Source organism: Ornithorhynchus anatinus, chromosome 1, assembly GCF_004115215.2.
Source record: "Ornithorhynchus anatinus isolate Pmale09 chromosome 1, mOrnAna1.pri.v4, whole genome shotgun sequence".
In the NCBI taxonomy this organism is placed as follows: domain Eukaryota; kingdom Metazoa; phylum Chordata; class Mammalia; order Monotremata; family Ornithorhynchidae; genus Ornithorhynchus; species Ornithorhynchus anatinus.
In genome coordinates, this window is record NC_041728.1 from 113,849,462 (window position 1) to 113,870,527 (window position 21,066).

The 21,066-nt window shown below is 43.7% G+C and overlaps 1 protein-coding gene across 1 annotated transcript in view; it reads left to right on the forward strand.

The window, feature by feature from the left end:
- Nucleotides 1-21,066, forward strand: part of GMPS (guanine monophosphate synthase) — a 60,529-nt gene that overhangs the window by 1,138 nt on the left and 38,325 nt on the right. The window contains 2 exon segments of the mRNA XM_029057803.2: nucleotides 9,029-9,210; nucleotides 19,479-19,593. Of these exon segments, the coding sequence (XP_028913636.1) occupies nucleotides 9,029-9,210; nucleotides 19,479-19,593 (297 nt within the window).

Genomic DNA, 21,066 nt, shown 5'->3' on the forward strand with positions numbered 1-21,066 from the left:
CCCCCCCGGCGCTCTTCACCCGCAGCCCTCGCCCTTTCTCGCCCCCGGCTTGTCCTCTCTGCCCCCAGATCGCTGTCCTCAGGCCCCCCGCTCTGGGCCCTCAGGTCTCTCTACCCAGCCCTCTTGCCTCTCCTCAGCCCTCAGGCCTCCTTCCTCAGCCCTCAGGCCTCTCTCCTCAGCCCTCAGGCCTCCCTCCTCAGCCCTCAGGCCTCCCTCCTCAGCCCTCAGGCCTCTCTCCTCACCCTTCAAGCCTCTCCCCTCAGCCCTCAGGCTTCTTGCCTCTGCTTTCAGGCCTCTCTCCTTGGCCCTCAGGCCTCTTTACCCACTCCTCCTGCCTCTCTCCTCACCCCTCAGGCCATTCTCCTCGGCCCTCTTGCCTTCCTTTCTACCCAGCCTTCTTGCCTCTCTCCATGGCCCTCAGGCCTCTCCCCTCAGCTTTTAGCCCTCTCTCCTCAGGCTTCTCTCCTCAGCCCTCTCTCTCCTCAGCCCTCTCTCTCCTCAGCCCTCTCTCTCCTCAACCCTCTCTCTTCTCTCGTCAGTCCTCTCTCTTCTCTCGTCAGTCCTCTCTCTTCTCTCCTCAGTCCTCTCTCTTCTCTTCTCTCCTCAGTCCTCTCTCTTCTCTTCTCTCCTCAGTCCTCTCTCTTCTCTTCTCTCCTCAATCCTCTCTCTTCTCTCCTCAGTCCTCTCTCTTCAGTCCTCTCTCTTCTCTCCTCAGTCCTCTCTCTTCTCTCCTCAGTCCTCTCTCTTCTCTCGTCAGTCCTCTCTCTTCTCTCGTCAGTCCTCTCTCTTCTCTCGTCAGTCCTCTCTCTTCTCTCGTCAGTCCTCTCTCTTCTCTCGTCAGACCTCTCTCTTCTCTCGTCAGACCTCTCTCTTCTCTCCTCAGTCCTGTCTCTTCTCTCCTCAGTCCTCCTCAGCCTTCAAACCTCGCTCCTGAATGCTTAAGCCTCTCTCTCCTCATCCCTCTCTCCTCGGGCCTCTCTCGTCAGCCCTCAGCCTGCCCCCTTTGCCCTCAGTTCTCTCTCCTCTGCTCTCTTTCCCGTCATCCTCTGTCCCCCTGTGCCCCGGCCTTCTCCCCTCGTCTCTTCTGCCCTCCGCTCTATCCCCTCCTCCCCCCTTTCCTCTCCCTCACCTTTATTCCTCATTCCCTGAAAGTCGTAAACCTCAGAGAACTTAAGGATTTAAGTTGAAAAATACTTTCTGAGAACTTTCGAGTTTAAAGACTGGCTCAGAATTAAGACCTTAAGGGAAGCAGCAGAAGCAGCAGCAATATTTTGTGAGATTCCAGAAGCCCCACCAGCAGAAGCAGCATTCATTCATTCATTCAGTCGTATTTATTGAGCACTTAAACGATGTGCAGAACAGTGTACTAAGCACTTGGGAAAGCACAGTATGGCAATAAACAGTGACGGTCGTTGCCCACCACGAGCTCACAGTCTCATATCTGTTCAGTGTTGTTTATTGGAAAACTTGGAAAATTGATTTGAGTGCTCACTGGGTGCGGATCACTTGTATTATAAAGCACAGGGGGGAGTGCAGCAGTATCTTAAAATAGAATTGGTCCCTGCCCTCAAGGATTTTACAGTTTAGCGGAATGAATGTAACTGGGGAAAATCAACTATGACAGTACCGTTGAAGAATATGTCATTTTCAGATGTGTCTGTATATCGTAGTTTACAAAACGGGTGGGATAGAAAACTGAAGATTTTGTTCACATTCCCAGTGGCCTCCTGCCATGGGAATTTAGTTTTCTTCTTTGTTATATTATTTGGTACTTAGAGACCTTTTTCACTTGAACCTGAAATATTTTGATTTCAAGAAGCTGCATTTTTCTCAAAAAACACTATCCCGAGGGAGGTTTGGAATTCATCTTCTAGACTTGCAGTTTTCCCCCTCACTTGTAAGGGGAAGTAAGCTTCTTGTAACCTCAAAATGACCTTCATTTAAGGTTTTCATTTGCCTTTTGGTGAGATCGTTTTAGGATTTGGCCCTGATGGCAGGTGGATGTCTTGGAGGTCTGAAGCACTTTGATAGGAAAAAAAGGATCCAAAGGTAGCGGACCAAAAATTCAATGTCATTTTGCCCTGCCTGATTACAGGTTTGGTCCAGACCTAACGTACAAGGTGGCAAGTGGCAGAGCTGGAATTAGAATCTGACCCTCTCGACTCTTGTGGTCTTTTCACAAGGCCTTGCCGCTTCCCGAAGGAAATTTACCAATAGGTGATGCCCTCAAAGATTTTTCTTGGTTGTGGATTAGTCCCATGGTTGAACACTAAACATTTTTCTGACAGTATGCTAAAATACATATAATTTTTTTCTCCTTTCAAACCATGACATTCTTTCCTATAGTTCTGTTTTTACTGCTGCTGTAATTGGGAAGATGTTTCTTCACAAGGGCACCATGCACTAAAGCGAAGTACCAGGGGCTTTTGAGTCCAAAATAGTATCAAAACTTGGCATCTTTTAAGAACTTGCATTGAAGCACCAATATTTGGAAGCAAAGGGCAAGTTGAATGATGTGCCTTGTGCTGCCTAAGAAAAATAAGCTATCCACTCTGGCTGATACTGGGATTTTTGGAAGAAGAAGAAGAGCCTTTATTCTAATCAGATTATTTTTTAGCAAAGTACTATGTAAAGAGTGATATTTTCATGATTGTAAAATTGGTGCCTCCCCTCTGTTGAAAGCATTGATAGAAAATTCTTTTATGGTGGACTTCATTTTGAGTATTTAATCCTATTTTATTTAATATTTTTATTTTTGTAGGAACACAGGAATTACTTCCATCTAGTATGATGCAGTAAAATTCAAGACAGGAATACAAGTACATCAGGGCTATAGACAATGCAGTTGGGCAGAGAAGTTAATAATTTATCAGTTTTCTGGTGGCATCATAATCATAAAACCCTTCACCAACAGACCACAAAAGAAAATTAAGCAGCTATTTCATTTAAACAGCAGCTTGAATGAAACTAAACCCAAAATCCAGCCTGTAACTTTCACATGAGTTTTTGGGTAAGATATCGCCCACTGAAACAAATTATCCAATCAATTAATGGTATTTATTAAGATCTTACCGTGGGCAGAGTACTATACTAAGCACTTAATGTTCCGATAATTAAAATATTGGCTTATCGTGTGTTCCTCCTTTTTCCCCAAAGCCCTCAAGGTGGCTAATCAGCAATTACAGACCTGTGTTCAACAGAGACGGTTCAGCGTGTTCTCCGGTGGTGTTTGTGTTTCCATCAGTTGAACTGATGGTAGCACAGCTTCGATAGGCTGCTGGTTGGGTTGCTACCCTTAGAATTTTGCCTAGTTTTGAAGAGAAGGTAGAATTAAGTCAGTTTTATTTTGATCTTAACTAGGTAGTGAAGTATAGTTTTACTTTGGTGATGGTATGGCATTTAACAAATGTTTAGAAAGGGATTTTTTTCAAAGGACTGGAAAAATGAACTCACATTGAATAAAACCTGACATCCTATTCGAGATGGTGTAGAACTCTGCACATAGTAAGCTCTCAATAAACACCACTGATGATGAAAAGAGTTTTACCCATTCTGAACAAGTCTGTAACAGTTCCGGCACATCGCTTGATTAGTTTAAAAAAATGTTTCAGGCTGGCTTTCTGGAATAATAGCCTCTTGAAAAATGGAACAAAAATTAACTTCCCAGACCTTGACAATTCTGACTTCAAATAAAGGTGTCCACCCTAAAAGGTTTTATGTTTTTAAGACTAATATTTTATTAAGTCATGAACAATTGAAATAAAAGTCATTGAGGAATTAGTATTGATGGGGTGGGAGGGGGCGGGGAGTAGGGGAGAGGGAAGGAGAAAGGAGTGCCGTATAGGAAATGAAAAATAAGCTTTTTGTGTGACTTGTAGTAGGGGAAAAGACTTTTTATTTTCATCCCACTATATTAGTGAAGAAGGAAATCTGAAAAATACAGAAGTGATATTAGGCCCACAGTAATTTACAATAGACATCCATCCATCATTTCCCAGCCAGGGAGTGAGGATGAAGAAATAGACCCTGCTAGAAGTTGAGTGAAGGAGGTAAGAGTTGTTTTGCCCTACATCTCCTGTCTTGTGATTGAATTGGAAGTTAACTGTTTTTCACATTTTGCCAGTGTAAAATCATGCACACTCGGGCATGCACCCTCAAGGACCACCCAACTTCATTTATGAAGATATACACGGGGTTAAGCCTGCTAAGCAAAGATAAATCAACCAGTAACTTTTTCGTTCAGCCCATTGAGCACATTTTCCTGTTAAATTTGGCAAAGAATAAGGCTGGAGGGTAATTTTATCAGGCCCCTGGTAAAGGCAAATTCTTACCTTGAATGGAGGCAGGCTCCTGTTGCCTTGTAGAATTTCCAAAACTTGAGAAGATAAAGGAACATTATACCTGCCTTCAAGCTAAATATTTACACTATGTTCCACTAAAAAGAGATGATGTCATCTCGGTTTTACACGCACAATTCACTATACTTAGGTTTAAGTTCCAAAAAATCCCCGTTAACCTTCCTCCCGAAATGTATGGGTTTTTTGAGGCCAGCCGGTGCAGCATATATGTCTGAAGTGAATGAATTAGAAAAGCTTAGTTGTTGCATTTCCCGAACTGAGAATAAATGCATGGAGGGAAAAAAACCTCCTTTACCATGATTATATATTTCCTTGAAGGAAAAAAATGGCAGTAATTTTTCTTGAAGCTACGTTGGGTCCTGAAAATTTTTTTCAGGAAACAAGGATACATCTTTCCATGCTCTTAGAATAACAACAACAACAAAATGTATTTAAGCCTGCACAAGTAAACTTTAATATGTAATTTTTTATCCTAAAATCTGTAGCCATTAAATTGATAGGCACTGTGGCTCAGAGCATGGGCTCTGGGGCCTTCCCCTTTAAGTAGCCCCTCAGCCCTTAAATGTGCCTATCCTTAATTTATTTTAATTTCTGTCTCTTCCTCTAGACCATGAGCTCCTTGTGGGTAGGGAATGTGTCTCCCAAGTCTATTGTAGAGTATGTTCCCAAGGGTTTAGTACATCGCTCTGTACACAATAAGCATATGCTAAATATTATGGATGGATGGATGGATGGGACTGGGAGACAGAAAACCCAGTTCTAGCACTGACCTACCGAGTGATCTTGGGGAAATCCTCATTTCCTCACCAGTAAAATTGGGATTAAGGTAGATTGTGAGCCCTGTGAGGGATAGGAACTGTGTCCAGACTGATGATCTCAGCATTTAGTATTATGCCATTATAATGATAGAGCCACACTAAATTCACTTGTCCGTAATGTTAGCAAAAACAAGCAATTCCCCTACCTAAAGGGGGTGAATCCCCTTTATTCACCCTCACCTCAGTCCCACAGCACTTCTGTACAGATCCACAATTTATTTATATTAATGTCTCTTTCCCCTCTCGACTGTAAACGCGTTGTGGGCAGGGAACTTGGCTACCAACTCTGTTGTATTGGACTCTCCCAAGCGCTTAGTACATTGCTCTAAACACAGTAAGCTCTCAATACATACGATTGATTGACTTTGACAGGTTTCAGGGTCTTGTCTTGGAGGCAGTGGAAGTGGCTAAATGATCTCTGGAGGTTCTTTTCCGGAGTGGCTCTGAGATTCTTGGAAAATGGAAAAATGGCAGTTCTACCTGTAAACATTTCTGGGTTCAAGGAAACCCTTGTCAACAACTGAAGTGTCCAGCAGAACATTAACTTCCTGACCACTCAGAGCATTTCATAGTAACTTTCTGTAACTTTAAGCATGCTACAGCCATTCTCCCCTGGATCTTCTAACCGTGGACTCACTTCTGTTTTTTTTGAGGGTGCTGCACTTTGATTTATATTTGGTCACCGAGTTTTATGCATAGGAACCTCAGGTGAGCTGTTCTCCCCTGGATCTACTAACCGTGGACTCACTTCTGGTTTTTCTCGTGGGTGCTGCACTTTGATTTATATTTGGTCACCGAGTTTTATACATAGGAACCTCAGGTGAACAGAATGAGAGGTGAGTTTGGTCAGCTCTCAGTTAGACAGGGCTCTTTCCAATTTGCAAACTGCTCAGATCCCCTTACTTCTCCCTTCCTTCTGGTCTTAGCTGTAAAAATGACTTCCTAGTTGGACCCATGTTAATATCAGCTTTTGGGGAGAAATGGTGTTTGAGGAGATACTTCTTACATTGCTTACAGCCTAGTATTAAGCAAGGTAGAGTCCATCTGGGGGAAATAACCTTAAGAGGTTAATTGTGCCCACCTGGAAATACAGCTTTAGTAGAGAACTACATTTCAATCCAGGTGCTTTTTACAGATATACAGATATGTAAACAGTAAAGCAGAACTGGTACCAATATTGTACCTTCTCTTAGCTAACTGTAGTCTACCACCTGCCAGATTGTATCAACTAATCAGTCAAGGAGCAGCTTGGCCTAGTGCAGGGCTGGGTTAGTTGGGAGTCTGCACTTTGCCTTCTGTGTGACCTTGGATACGTCACTTCCCTAGGCCTCAGTTTCTCATCTGAAAAATGGGGTTAAAATATCTGTTCCTCCTTGCACTGGGAACCCCATACGAGGCAGGCACTGTGCCCGACGTCATTCTCGTCTGCTTTTTCCAGCATTTAGCACAGTGCTTGTAAGCACGTAAAGAAATGCCAGCATAACTAGTATTTGCTGAATGCCTACTATGTGCAAAACCCTGTACTAAGCACTTAAGAGAATATAATAATTGTTCGTAACATGTGGTCCCTGTCCTCCCGGACCTTAAACTCTATTCCGGGGAGACTGTAGGAGCCACCTGGAAAAGAAAGACTTAGAATCTTAACTTGATTCTCATTGAATTTTCAGAGTCTATTCTCAGCAGACTTTAGAAGCCTCTTGTTCTCCAGAGGCATACAAAGGATGGGTCAGTTCCACACATCTGGTGTGGATAACTATTGCTCTGGAGTACGATTTAAACGTTTCATGAAACAAGACATTTGCCACTCTCAATGCTTAAGGCTACTTGAACTCTGACTAGGCTTTCTACGAAAAAGACCATTTCCTTTTGAAGCCTCTGTACTTCCCGGACCTGGAACGCCAGAAGAGCAGAAGGTCCACGGGAAATGCTCAGACTTGGTTTCTGGGCATTGTAGTTTGTGGCCATCCTAAAAACCCTCCTCCAAAAAGCCTTCCCTGATTAATTTGGCCTTTTTTGGATAGAGCACGGACCCAGGAGGCAGAAGGACCTGGGTTCTAATCCCGGATCTGCCACTTGTCTGCTGTGTGACCTTGGGCAAGTCGCTTCTATTCTCTGTGCCTCAGTCACTTCATCTGTAAAATGGGCATTAAGACTATGGGCCCGTGGGGGATGTGAACCGCGTCCAGCCTTCAGTGCCTGGCACATAGTAAGTGCTTAACAAATACCTTAAAAGACTTCCGATAACCACAAATTGAATCAACCCTAGCATTTACATGTTTATACCCATCCACAGCATTTATGTAGATTTGATTAGTCATTCTGATGCCCCTGGTTATATATGTCTTTCCTGTGGACTTTAAGCTCGTTATGGGCAAGGTACTTGTCTGCTAATTCTCTTGTTTTTTACTCTCCCAAGTGCTTAGTGCAGTGCTGTGCACATAGTAAGTGTTCAGTAAAGAAGCAGCATGGCCTAGTGGCAAGAGCATGGGCTTGGGAGTCAGTGGAAGTGGGTTCTAATCCTGGCTCTGCCACATGTCTGTTCTGTGACCTTGGAGAAGTCACTTGGCTTCTCTGTGCCTCAGTTACCTCTTTGGTAAAATGGGGTTTAAGACCGTGAGCCCCTTGTGGGATAGGGACTGTGTCCAACCTGATTAGCTTGTACTTACCTCAGTGCTTAGAACAGTGCTTTGCACATAGTAAGTCTTAAGAAATGCCATTATTATTATTATTATTATTAATAAATTTGATTGATTGTCCCCTTTAAGAGTCTATGTTCCTTTTATGTCTTGTGCTTCTGTGTCCTTTCCTCAATGCTTAGCACAGGGCATTGCACTCTGCAGGTGTTCAATAAATACTTCTAGTATTACTTACACTCAAATTCTGGGGCTTGGGGGATATTGGCATAGCCAATTTACACTATCACTGATCTTTAAGTTTGAATCATGGCCTCGTTCGTGAGCTCCCACGTAAATAGAGATGTCAAAAACCTCTTTTTTCAGGGAATGAGCTTAGCTGTAAATGAAAACCTTTAACCAGAGGATTGACATCTTGAGTTTAGATCAGACTTCAAAGTTTGGAGCTTAGTAAATGGAAATCTTTAAGAAGAGGATTGTCATCTTAAGGTTGGAGCTTAGTACAGTGTCAGGAGCTCAGGAAATGCCTTGGAGTGAGTGAGCGAATGCGCGGTCGCTATTTCATTGTCTAAGTTTATTCCCCCGAATGAGCCCCTTGTGGGACGGGGACTGGGACCTGCTTATCTTGTATCTATCTACCCCAGCACTTGGTACAGTGATTGAGCTGTTGTAAGTGCTTCTTGTCTTTTGCCGTCGAGTTGTTTCCAACCCACCGTCACCCCATGGATACATCTTTCCCAGAACGCCCCACTCTCCGTCTGCAGTCGTTCTGGTAGCGTAGCCATAGTTTTCTTGATAAAGATATGGAAGTGGTTTTCCATTGCCTTCTTCCACATAGTAAACTTGAGTCTCCCCCTCAACTCTCTCCCATGCCACTGCTGCCCGGCACAGGTGAGTTTTGACCTGTAGTAGATTGCTTTCCACTTGCCAGCCACTGCCCAAGCTAGAAATGCAATGGACAGGCCTCTGCTTGACTCTCCCTCCTGTAGCTGAGACTGGTAGAGCCTAACAAATATAATAATAATAAAAAATTGGGGGCATACATGTCTTTCCTTTGACGACTGATTCTTTGAAGGTGTTTTTTTTTTTTATACCAGTGATTTAGAATGCCTTTTCAACTATAAGTTTCCCTTTCAGTTTTGCAGCTGGTACCCAGATTTCTTTCTGGCAAAAAAGTCCTTTTGATTATAAAACTGATTTTGGTAAAACATTTCCTCAGCTGGAAAACACTGGCGGAGACCTGAAGGATGGCCGCCATCACTACGAAGGAGCTGTCGTCATTTTGGATGCTGGAGCGCAGTATGGAAAAGTCATAGACCGAAGAGTCAGAGAGCTGTTTGTGCAGTCTGAGATCTTCCCCTTGGAAACCCCAGCTTTTGCCATCAAGGAGCAAGGATTCCGGTAGGTGCCTTTACTCTGTTATCAATCAGTCATATTTATGGAGTGCTTACTGTGTGCCGAGCACTGTACCAAGCGCTGGGGGAGAGAGTACAGTATAATAGACACATTCCCTGCCCATAACAAGCTTACAATCTAAAGGGAGAGACAACATTAATATGAATAAAGAAATTGTGGATATTGTTCATCAGTGGCATGAGGAGACCAACAGGTCTTCCCTAAGGCATGCTGATTGCTTGGTTTGCTCATATCTCATGTCTTTTCATTTTTACCTTTAAATTAAGCCTCTGAACTGCTGCTCCTAAGGAAATTATAGACCGTGTTTTCTTTCACTAGAAATTTCCCATGACTGTTGCCTGTTGTTTTTTCATGTAAACACAGTTTCTTTTCTTACATCCCAGCCTCGGTTCAAAGCACCTCTTGTAAGCGTCTGCTGTGTGACCTTGGGCGTCCCTTCACTTCTGTGCCTCAGTCACCTCATCTATAAAATGAAGATTAAGACTGTGAGCCCCGTGTTGGACATGGACTGTGACTAGCCTGATTAGCTACTTGTCTACTCCAGTGCTTAATCCAGTGCCTGGCACATAGTATTCTATGGTATGCTAAAATACCATTAGAAAAACAAAACTGAATAGCTGATATGAGTCTTCCAAGACTTAAAGTCCTCCCTTTTTTATGTTAGACCTTTTTTTGGCTACTAGAGCATCTGCGGTGGGAAACGCCTCCCCCTCCTCCCTTCCCCCCCAATCCAACTCTTTGCCTCCCTTACCGACCCCCCCAAATTCTACCAAGGTAAATACAGGTGGACTCTCAAGATCTATAGTTACAAGGCAGCTTTTAACAGTTCAATACAAATGTGGACAAGAGAACAAATACAAATATTTTTGTGAAGTTTGTGCCATTTGTCTTTGCTATTGTGACATTATGCTCTCTCATTTCTGAAGGAAGAATGAGTAAGAATTCAGTGTCATAGCAAGCTTAGGTCTATCTCCTGAATTGAGAATCCCTTCGATGTGGAGCTCGCTGAATAAAAATAAATTGTGGTATTTATTAAGCGCTTACTATGTGCAAAGCACTGTTCTAAACACTGGGGGATACAGGGTGATCAGGTAGTCCCACGTGGGGCTCACACTTTTAATCCTCATTTTCCAGATGAGGTTACCGAGGCCCAGAGAAGTGAAGTGACTTGCCCAAAGTCACACAGCTGGCAAGTGGCAGAGCTGGGATTAGAACCCACAACCTCTGACTCCCAAGCCAAGGCTCTTTCCACTGAGCCACGTAGCTTCTCTAAAATGATGATGGTATTTAAGCGCTTACTATGGGCAAAGCACTGTTCTAAGCGCTGGGGGATACAAGGTGATCAGGTTGCCCCACCTGGCACTCACAGTTTTAATCCTCATTTTACAGATGAGGTAACTGAGGCTCAGAGAAGTGAAGTGACTTGCCTAAAGTCACACAGCTGGCAAGTGGTGGGGCCGGGATTAGAACCCACAGCTTCTGACTCCCAAGCCAGGGCTCTTTCCACCGAGCCACGCTGCTTCTGATAATGCTGGTATTTGTTAAGCGCTTACTATGTGCGGAGCACTGTTCTAAGTGCTGAGGTAGATTCGGGGTAATAAGGTTGTCCCATGTGAGGCTCATAGGCTTAATCCCCATTTACAGATGAGGTAACTGAGGCATAGAGAAGTTAAGTGACTTGCCCACAGTCAGCTGACAAGTGGCAGAGCTGGGTTTCGAACCCATGACCTCTGACTCCCAAGCCCGGGCTCTTTCCAGTGAGCCACGCTGCTTTGAGTATCAAGTGGTTGCACATTTAATATACCCTGCCTTGCATTTTGTCAACAAACCCAAGCCTTGATTTGATTGGAAAAGGAATGCCACAACTTAAGATTCTTAGAAAAAGTTTCACTTCCACCCCTGTGTATTAAAAGACTTGGTGAAAATGTTAGCAGGAACAACCTATCAGATCTTTACTGCACGTGTTATATGTGCATTTGTAAGATAGTCCATGTGAAAGCTTATACCCTTGGTTAAATTGCTTGTGACGTACATTTGAAGAAATAAAAATGACTTAAAAATTAGCAGTGGTTTTTCAGAGCACTTGCTGTGAAAGTGACATTTTTAATTTCCAGATATGCTGCTTTTACTCTCTGTTTTTGTTGTCCTAGTTTATCTTGGGAGGTGTAGAAAAGGACTCCTGTTCCTTTTTTTACTTTACTTCTCTCGTGCCCCGTTACTTCTCTTGTGCTTTCATTTGCCAATTAGTAGTTCACGCTTCTAAATGTGATTAATGTTGGTTGATTCTGCTCTGTTTTTGGATATATTGAGGTTAAAAGCTCCTGAATTGATTATTGCAGACACTCATTTGGGGAGCTTCTATCAAGGAGAATCTTCTCGAAGCAAGTTTGGGGACTGAGGGAATTTCTAGCATCTTGATTGCTTCCGTTTTTTCTTTTTTTCCATTTGTAAGTCCTTTTCCCTCTTGCCTTTGACACAAATCTGTCTTTTGTGAGTCCACTGTAAATAGAGCAGAAAAGAAGGACTAAAGTTGCAAGCCAACTTCTTGATGTCCTGATATTGCTGCTCCTGCTCATCCATCTTCATTCCTGCCTTTATCTCACATTACTCAGCATATTAAAGTGGGCACTATAGCATTTCAAGCCTAAAGACCTAGGAAACATTATAATAGAACTTTTCTAGTGACCTAGCATATTGTGGTCATGTATCATCCTTTCCCATCGAATTGCAGGCATTACACAGGGTGGCAGGTTTTAGTTTTTTTTAAATAGTAGTTATGCTTACTATGTGCCAGGCATTGTACTAAACATTAGGATAGATACAAGCAAATCAGGTTGCATACAGTCCATGTCCCTCATGGGGCTCAAAATCTTAATCCCCACTGTATAGTTGAGGAAACTGGGGCACAGAGAAGTTAAGCGACTTGCCCAGGGTGTCACAGGAGACAAGTAGCGGAACTGGGATTAGGACCCAGGTCCTTCTGACTTCCAGGCCCATGCTCTGTCCACTAGATTATGCTGCTTTTACCAATGTGTGGCACTCCAGAATAGGCTAGTCTGCTGTTACATCCCAATAGGGTCAATTAGAGACAGGGGTTTGTAACTCAGCTTTACCGATGGAATAAACCACTATATTCAGTATTACAGTCGGAAAACACTTTTTAACATACAGAAAAGCATCAAGCGCAATGGATCCTGCTTCTGTGAAGCCCTCCATCCAGTGGCGATGAAATCTCTGACACTGTTTAAGCCCTCAACTCAGGAGCATTGAGAATTTCCTATCGTGGGATGGTCAGTCTCGTTTGATGTTCAGGGCTTTAACGGGCTGTACCAGCATGGATGTCCCCTGGTCAAGAGGTCGGTTTTGGGCCCGGCCTTCTCTGCCTCCCTTCAGAGGACAGTGAGCAGCAGCAACGATGTTTCCCCCAGCCTTGTATACTATACAAGGTTGACCATTACATTAAGCTTGTTCCACCTAATTATCGTAATGAATCAATTCTGGTTCCTTTGTGTTCCCTTCTTTGAAGGTATCTGGCCCGGGGCCCCGAGGGTTTGTCTTTGCCTGGAGCCTCTCCATCTGACTGGTTGGGATCACAGGAAGTGATATGCTGAAGGGCATTAAGTTTAATACGTGGTTTAAGCGAGGCACAAACTGCACGCTTCACCTGCCCAAAAAGTTGAGCATAACAATTATGGCCATCGGTTCCTTTCTGACGATATTCCAAATTAAACCAAATCCGCAAGCTTCCCTGAGCAGAAGACCAGTGCCGCCCCCACCCCCAAATAATAAGGTGTCTACCATCTTTCTCTTTTTTTTAATAAAGGGGTAGACATTTTAGGAGATGCCTAGGTAAAGTGGGTGGCACGGGAATGTGGCATCTTGGCTAAAATGTGGACTGTTGTTATCACACACCTGGGTGCAAGCGAGGTCCTGGGCCCTTCCACTTGCCACCACTTCTTCCTTTCCCCCACCCCCCTCCCCTCCAGAGGTCCCGGCAGCTACATGAGGTTTGGAATAGCTCCTCAAGGAGTGGTTTCTTTTCATTCCAGAAGACGGGTATTTTGAGCCCTTTCTCTCAAAAGGTGTCGGGGGGAAGAGGGACGAGGAAGCAATAAAGAAGGAACACCGAACCCTCCTCCCTCTAGGGAAATGGAAGGAGTTTGGTAAACGCTGCTGATCTCAGATTGGCCGACTTAGATGTACTCAAACACGTGCGGAGCCCTTCGGGGAAATGCGGCAGGAAGCGTCATCCTAGCTTGTGAGCGATTGCTGTCCCAGCTATTGATTCATTCAATCGTATTTATTGAGCGCTTACTGATGACAATAGACCATGGCCTCTCAGCTTTTCCTGGCTCCTGCAGAAGCTTTGCCAGGCTCCGTCGGAGCCTCTTGCTGTTAGGGTTTCCATCCTGAGAGAGTGACATTTTAGGGTCCATTTGTAGGACACTTAGCTGCCTAAGTGTCTGGAATGCCTTTTAGATGCTAGCTCCAAAATAGCCGGGTGCAGAAGGTAATAAATCTCCCAGGAAGAGTGATTAGATTTTTCTGATTTTTTTAGTGGAGAATTTCCGTAATTGGTAGAAACAATCTTTGTTTTTCACTACTGCATGGTTGATCTCTCTCAACTCCCGCCAAGCACGATAGCACTGTGGGACAGGAAAGGGAGGACTGGGCAGCACTGTTTGGCTGTTGCCTGCCACCAGGTTGCGGTGGTCACAGACTTTTTTTTTTAAAAAAAAAACAACTATTAAGAACTTACCACATGCCAGGCATTGTTTCGAGTGCTGGAATCCCTATCGCATGTGGAGCTCAGAATCTTAATCCCCATTTTTCAGGCGAGGTAAGTGAAGCACAGTGAAGTGACTTGTCCGAGGTCACACAGCAAGCAAGTGGCAGAGCTGGGGATTAAAACCCAGTCCTCCTGACTCCCAGGTCCAGACTCTATCCATTAGGCCACGCTGCTTCTAAATCGGGCAGATTGGAGACAAAGTGTCCCTTCACCACTGGATTTGTTTTAGGAAGGGCTTCTTGACCTCCTACATGCTCACGTCTCCCTTGTCCTGATAGAGCACGGGCCTCGGAGTCAGAAAGTCATGGCTCCTAATCCCCGCTCTGCCATTTGTCTGCTGTGTGACCTTGGGCAAGTCACTTTACTTCTCTGTGCCTCAGTTATCTCATCTGTAAATGGGGATTAAGACTGTGAGCCCAATATGGGACCGGGACTGTGTCCAACCCAATGATCTTGTATCTATCCCAGCACCTAGTACAGTGCCTGGCATGTAGTAAGCGCTTAAAAGATACCATAATTATTACTATTATTGTTATTAATAAGGCTTTGGATCTCACTGCACCCTCAGCTTTTGCCCCAGCTCCCTGCTCCCAGTCAACTGTATAGACTTGCCGTCACCACTTCACTCTCCTCCCTTTCCCTTCTCAACCCACTCCCTCCACTCATTCTCCACTGACTACCTTCTTGCAAAGTATAATGTACCTTATCTTAGTCTTTCTTGACTTCTGATGTCTCAGCTACCTTAGACACTGTGCGCCACTTTTTTCTCCTGGAAAAGCTGTGTAACTGATTATACCGACACAGTTCTCTCTTGATTCTCCTTTTTTCGTTTGTTTTTTTTTAATGGCATTTGTTAAGCACTTACTATATGTCAGGCAGCTTACTAAGTGCTGGGTTAGTCACAGTCCCCGTCCCACATAGGGCTCACAATCTGTAAACCCCGTTTTACAGATGAGATAACCGAGTCACAGAGAAGTTAAGGGAGTTGCCTAAGGTCACACAGCAGAGAAGGGGCGGAATCAGAATTATAGAGCCCAGATCCTCGAGCTCCTAGGCCCATGCTCTTTCCACTCTTCCTTTACCTCTGACTACTGTTTCTCAACCTCTTTGCCTGGTTTTTCCTCTGCCTCCCATCCCCTAACTCTGGATACCCTTCAAGTTTTTTTCTGGGTCTCCTTCAACCAATCAATCAATAGCATTTATGTCCAGCACTTTCTGGAGAACACTGTACTAAGAATGTGGGAGAGTGCATAAAGTGAAGAGGCGTGATCACTACACACCCAGAGCTCTGAATGTTTGTCTCCCCCATTAGAGACAGAGCTCCTTTTGGGCAGGGAATGTACCGCTTGCTTATTCTGTGCTTCCCAAGCACCTAATGTAGCGTGTCACACCATGTGGGTGCTTGGTGAACGTTATTGCTCCTGTCTAGTAGGGAAGAGAGACACTAAATTACAGGTAGGGGGAAGCAAAAGAGTGTAAAGATACATACTAAGTGCAGCCGTGGGGTGTGAGTCCTCGAGAGCTTTGGGGATGTGGGACTGTTGAAGCTGCAGTGAGGGGTGAGAGCTTAGTCAGAGATCTCACTCTCTCCCTTGAGGCACTCATCCAACTCCCAGGCTTCAGCTTTCACCTATGGGGTGACTATGTCACCCGTTCTGAATTCTTGCCCCTACTACATCATACATTTCCATCTGCCTTCAAGACACTTTTACATCCATACGCCACTAATCCCGTAAACTCAGAATGTCCAAAACTCATATTCCTTCCTGAATCCTCTCCTCCACCTAACTCTCCCTTCTCTGTTGATTTCACCATTCTCCCTGTCTGAAACCCACAACCATAACATTCTCCTTGCCGCCTCCCTCTCTGTCAACACTCATATTCAGCGCTTAGAACAGTGCTTGAGACATAGTAAGTGTTTGACAAGTACCATCATCATTATTATTATTTTCAGTCTGTTGCTAAATCCTGTCCCTTCTTTTTCAATTAACAGATCACTATCCCGGTTGAGCTACTTGTTCTATCTCACAGCTGACTTCAACACCCGACCACCCACTTCTCCTTGAAACATTAGCCAACCTTGGCCTCTCTGACATCATCCTCTCCTAATTCTATCTCTATAGCCACTCATTCCCAAATGCTTTTGTGGGCTCCTTAGCCAACTTTGGCTTCGCTGACATCATGCTTTCCTAGTTCTATCTCTGTAGCCACTCATTCTCAAATGCTTTCGTGGGCTTCTTAGCCAACTTTGGCTTCACTGACATCATCCTCTCCTAGTTCTGTCTCTGTAGCCACTCATTCTCAAATGATTTCGTGGGTTCCTCCTGCCTCTCACCCTCTAGTAGTAGTAGTTCCTCATGGTTCAGTTCTGGGTTCCTGTCTGTTCTTCACAGCTTCAACTCTAAATGGATGATTCCCAGATCTTCCTCTGCAGATCTTCCTTTGTAGAACATCTCTACCTGGATGTCTGCTGATGCCTCAAACTAAAAATATCCGAAATAGAACTCCTCATCTTCCCACCCAAACCCCGTCCTCCCCCTATTTTTCCCATCAAAGACAGACAAGGGACAAAATCACTACCCTCACCTCAGTATCTCACGAGCCCTTAACCTTAGCATTCTCAACTCATCTTTCTTATTCAACCCACATATTCAATCTGTTACTAAGTCATGTCGCTTCTAACTTGACAACATTGCTAAAATCCACCCATTCCTTGCCATCCAAACTGCTACCATGTTAATCCAAGCACTTACCCTATCCTGTCTTGATTTACTGCCCCAGCCTCCTTGCTGAACTCCCTGCCACTTGTCTCTCCCCACTCCAGTCTGTACTTCATTTCGCTTCCAGGGTCATTTTTCTAAGAACACGTACAGCAGCGTGGCTCAGTGGAAAGAGCCCGGGCTTGGGAGTCAGAGGTCATGGGTTTGAATCCCGACTCTGCCCCTTGTCAGCTGTGTGACTGTGGGCAAGTCACTTCACCTCTCTGTGCCTCAGTTCCCTCATCTGTAAAATGGGGATGAAGACTGTGAGCCTCACGTGGGACAACCTCATTCCCCTGTATCTACCCCCGCGCTTAGAACAGTGCTCTGCACGTAGTAAGCGCTTAACAAATACCAACATCATCATTATTATTATTATCTCCCCACTCCTCAAGAACCTCCAGTGGTTGTCCATCCACCTCCACATCAAACAGAAACTCTGAACCATTGGCTTTAAAGCTCTCAATCACCTTGCTGACTTCCTACTACAATCCAGTTCTCACACTTAACTCCTCTAAAGTCAACTTACTGTATCTCAGTCTGTACTGTGTTTCATCCCCAACCCCTTTCCCACATCCTCCCTCTAGCCTGGAGCATCTTCCATGTTCTGTGCTGCCTGTGTACTTAGAATTGTACCCTTTAAGCACCAGATATTCACCTCAGCTGAAAAGCACTTCTCTATATATCCACAGTTGATTTATCTTAATGTCTCTCTTCCCCTAGGTGCAAGCTTGGTGTGGGCAGGGAATGTGTCTTCCAACTCTGTTGTATTGTACTCTCCCAAGGGCTTAACAAAGTACTCTGCACATAGTAAGCACTCTTTAAATGCCTTTGATTGATTGATAATCTACCACATCAAGCAGCATAGCATAGTGGATAGAGCGTGGGCCTGGGAGTCAGAAGGTCATGGGTTCTAATCCTGGCTCTACCATTTGTCTGCTTTGTGACCTTGGGCAAGTCACTTCACTTCTCTGGGCCTCAGTTACCTCATCTGTAAAATGGAAATTAAGACTGTGAGCCCCACTTGGGACAGGGACTGTGTCTAATCTGATTTGCTTGATCCACCCCAGGGCTTAATACGGTGCTTTGCACATAGTAAGTGCTTAAGTTATCATCATCATCACATTTCTTCATTGATCTCCCTGTACTTCAGTCTTTCTGCTCTCCCATCTATATTTCAGTGTGCAGCCTAGGTCATCTTTCTGAAATGTCACTGAACATGACTCCTCTCACCTCATAATCCTCCAATCATACCCACCCCTCTGAATCAAGTAGAAACTAATGCCCATTTCATTTGAAGCACATTCATTAGCTCTCTCCCTCCTGTTTATCCACTCTTCCTAATTTGCAAGCTAATTTCAGTGTGTATTGTTCTTGTCTTTCCCACCACTAACCCTGAGCTCATATCCTTCTTCCTACTTGAAATTCCCTACCACTTCAGATCTTCTATATCTTAATTCTCCCTATCTTCAAAGCCCTTCTGAAGTCTCACCTTCCCTGATTATTTTTCTTCTTAGCTTATATCCCCCAACTCCCACCTAACACATTTAAAACATATATACACTTAGGCACTCACAGCTTCCTGTAATTCCTCCAGGCGTGCATATCCATTTTTCCTTCTTTCTGTCTAAATTGTAAACTCTCTGAAGGCAAGAATCATATTTTCTAATACTGTTATACTCTCTGAAAGTGTTTAGTACAGTGCTGTGCTCATTGATTGGTTTTTTTTTTTCCTTTCTAATTTTGAAAAAAAAAAGAATTATTTTGTTCTTGACTGAATGTTCCTCAATAACCTCATTTTACACTGGGATTATATCCCTGCTATGAGGTGATGGGATTTATACAGCATTTCAGACTGATCATTAATTGAAAAATCTTGTTGCTGTAACAGAAAATCCAGAAAGCAGGCTTCAAGGGTCTTGGAAAATGAAAGTAAAAGTTCTTATGAGCCATATTTTGCTTGGTGTATTTCACATACGGAATCTCTAGTTATTCTTATGCCTCTTATTTCAGTCTGAAATGGAAACATCAATTAATATGTGCATGTTTGCATTAACACAAATAGAAGAGCATATTAGTATTAGAATTGGTGTCAAGTACATATTAATAATTTGAAGTACTAAAAGCAACTAAAAAAATTAATTCAATCATTTAATCGTATTTATTGAGTGCTTACTGTATGCAGAGCACTGTACTAAGCACTTGGGAAAGTAGAGTTTAACAGTGAACAATGACATTCCCTAATACCAGTATTACCAAAATTTTGTTGTTGTGACTCGGATGGACTTACAGGGATGATGATTAATGTTGTGCTATTTTGGGACACCTTAAAATTGACGTAAGGTATATGGCAGCCTGTTTCCCAAGGTCTCCTTTCTCTAAGGTTTTAGTATTGGGCAGTATCTCGATTTTATTTACATCCCCTTGGGCCCTGAGAAGAAAATAAACTATAGGACAAATATCTCTTTTATTCATTGCTCTCTCAGCCCCAAAACACTTATGTACATAGCCAAAATTTATTTATATTAATGTCTGCCTCCCCCTCTAGATCGTTAGATCGTCGTGGGCGTGGAATGTGTCTACCAACTCTGTTATATTGTTCTCTCCCAAGTGCTTAGTACTGTACTGTGCACACAGTACTCAATAAATATAACTGAGCAATCGATTGATCCCCAGAAATAACTTGACATTTGATCTTTTCACAGAGCTATCATCATCTCTGGAGGGCCAAATTCTGTTTATGCAGAAGATGCTCCCTGGTTTGACCCTGCCATATTTACCATTGGGAAGCCAGTCCTTGGAATTTGCTATGGCATGCAGGTACTCCTCATAGATTTGTACTCGTCATAGATTTGTATCTTAAAGGAGTGGTTTAGCTGTCCATGTAATGGAAGAACTGTGCTATGTTTGGGATGTAATTTTAGTGAGTAGCATGAATTTGGCACATCTATTTAAAGAAGATAATGGAACAACCCTAAAGCTCCATGTCTCTGCTTGTGAATATTGGAAGGGCCACACTGAGAAGTGGCATAGTGTAGTGGATAGTGAATGGAACCGTGGTTCTAATCCTGCTTCTCCTCTTGTCTAGGTGACCTTGGGCAGTAACTTCTCTGTGCCTCGGTTATTTCATCTGTAAAATGGGGGTTAAGATTGTGAGCCCCACGTGGGACATGGACTGTGTCCAACCTGATTACTCTATATCTACCCCAGCACTTAGAACAGTGCCAGGCACATAGTAAGAGCTTCAGCAAATACCACCCCCCCAACTCATTCCACCCGCCCCCCCCCAAAAAAAAACGGGGAAAGTCATAATAATAATAGTGATATTTGTTAAGTACTTAATATGTCCACGCATTGTACTAAATACTGGGGTAGGTACAAGATATTCAGGTCCCACATGGGGCTCACAGTTGAAGTAGGTGGGAAATCCTACTATTGAATCCCCATTTTGCAGATGAGGGAGCTGAGGCCCAGAGAAGTGAAGTGACTTGCCCCAAGGTTACACAGCAGGCAAATGGCAGAGCTGAGATTAGAACCCAGGGAATACGACTCCCAGATCCATGCTCTTTCAGCTAGGTCACTCTGCTTCTATAACCGCCGGACTAAGCATCCAGACATGAAGCCAGTACTTGATTATTTGCAGGATATGTCCAATTTGTGGCTGGCCCATCACCTTCTGGTGAGCAGTTGCACTTCAGATACTAGTAAAATGTTCAAATGGGGAGGAGGTCAAAACAAAGGTTTAAAATGAGAGTTGTGGATTCTCAGTTTAATTTCAGTTACCCGCACTATGCCTTTTATATTTTCACAGATAATTGAAAGTAGGCTGTGTAATTTTAGTCTCTGGTCTCATGGAAACATGAAGTAGTTGTCCAGGCTGAACTTTCCTCCCTGCTCAGTTGAGCGATTTAAAATACTCTTGGGAGAGGGTGGCTGGGCCATTGCTGAAGAGAGTTCCTATAAATGACCAGAGCAGAGTATGTTTTGTTAGGGTTAACCACTTTAAAGAGACACACTTTTCTTGCTTTGTTATTAAGCATTTCCCAAGTTGCTGAAAGCAGGAAGTTCACAGATCGATACTCTTTACTCTCCATAGCTTGCCCTGGGAATGAAGGAAATATAAATCAATGTTCATTCTTGGCTAGAGATACCATTACAATCGTATTTTTGTCACTGGAGCCAGTGCATGATTTTGGCAATATGCCTAACCAGAAAACGCCCAGATCACAATTTGGCCCCTTCCTGAATGACAATAGGTTTTACTTTGATTAATTTAAGGGGAAATACAGATAG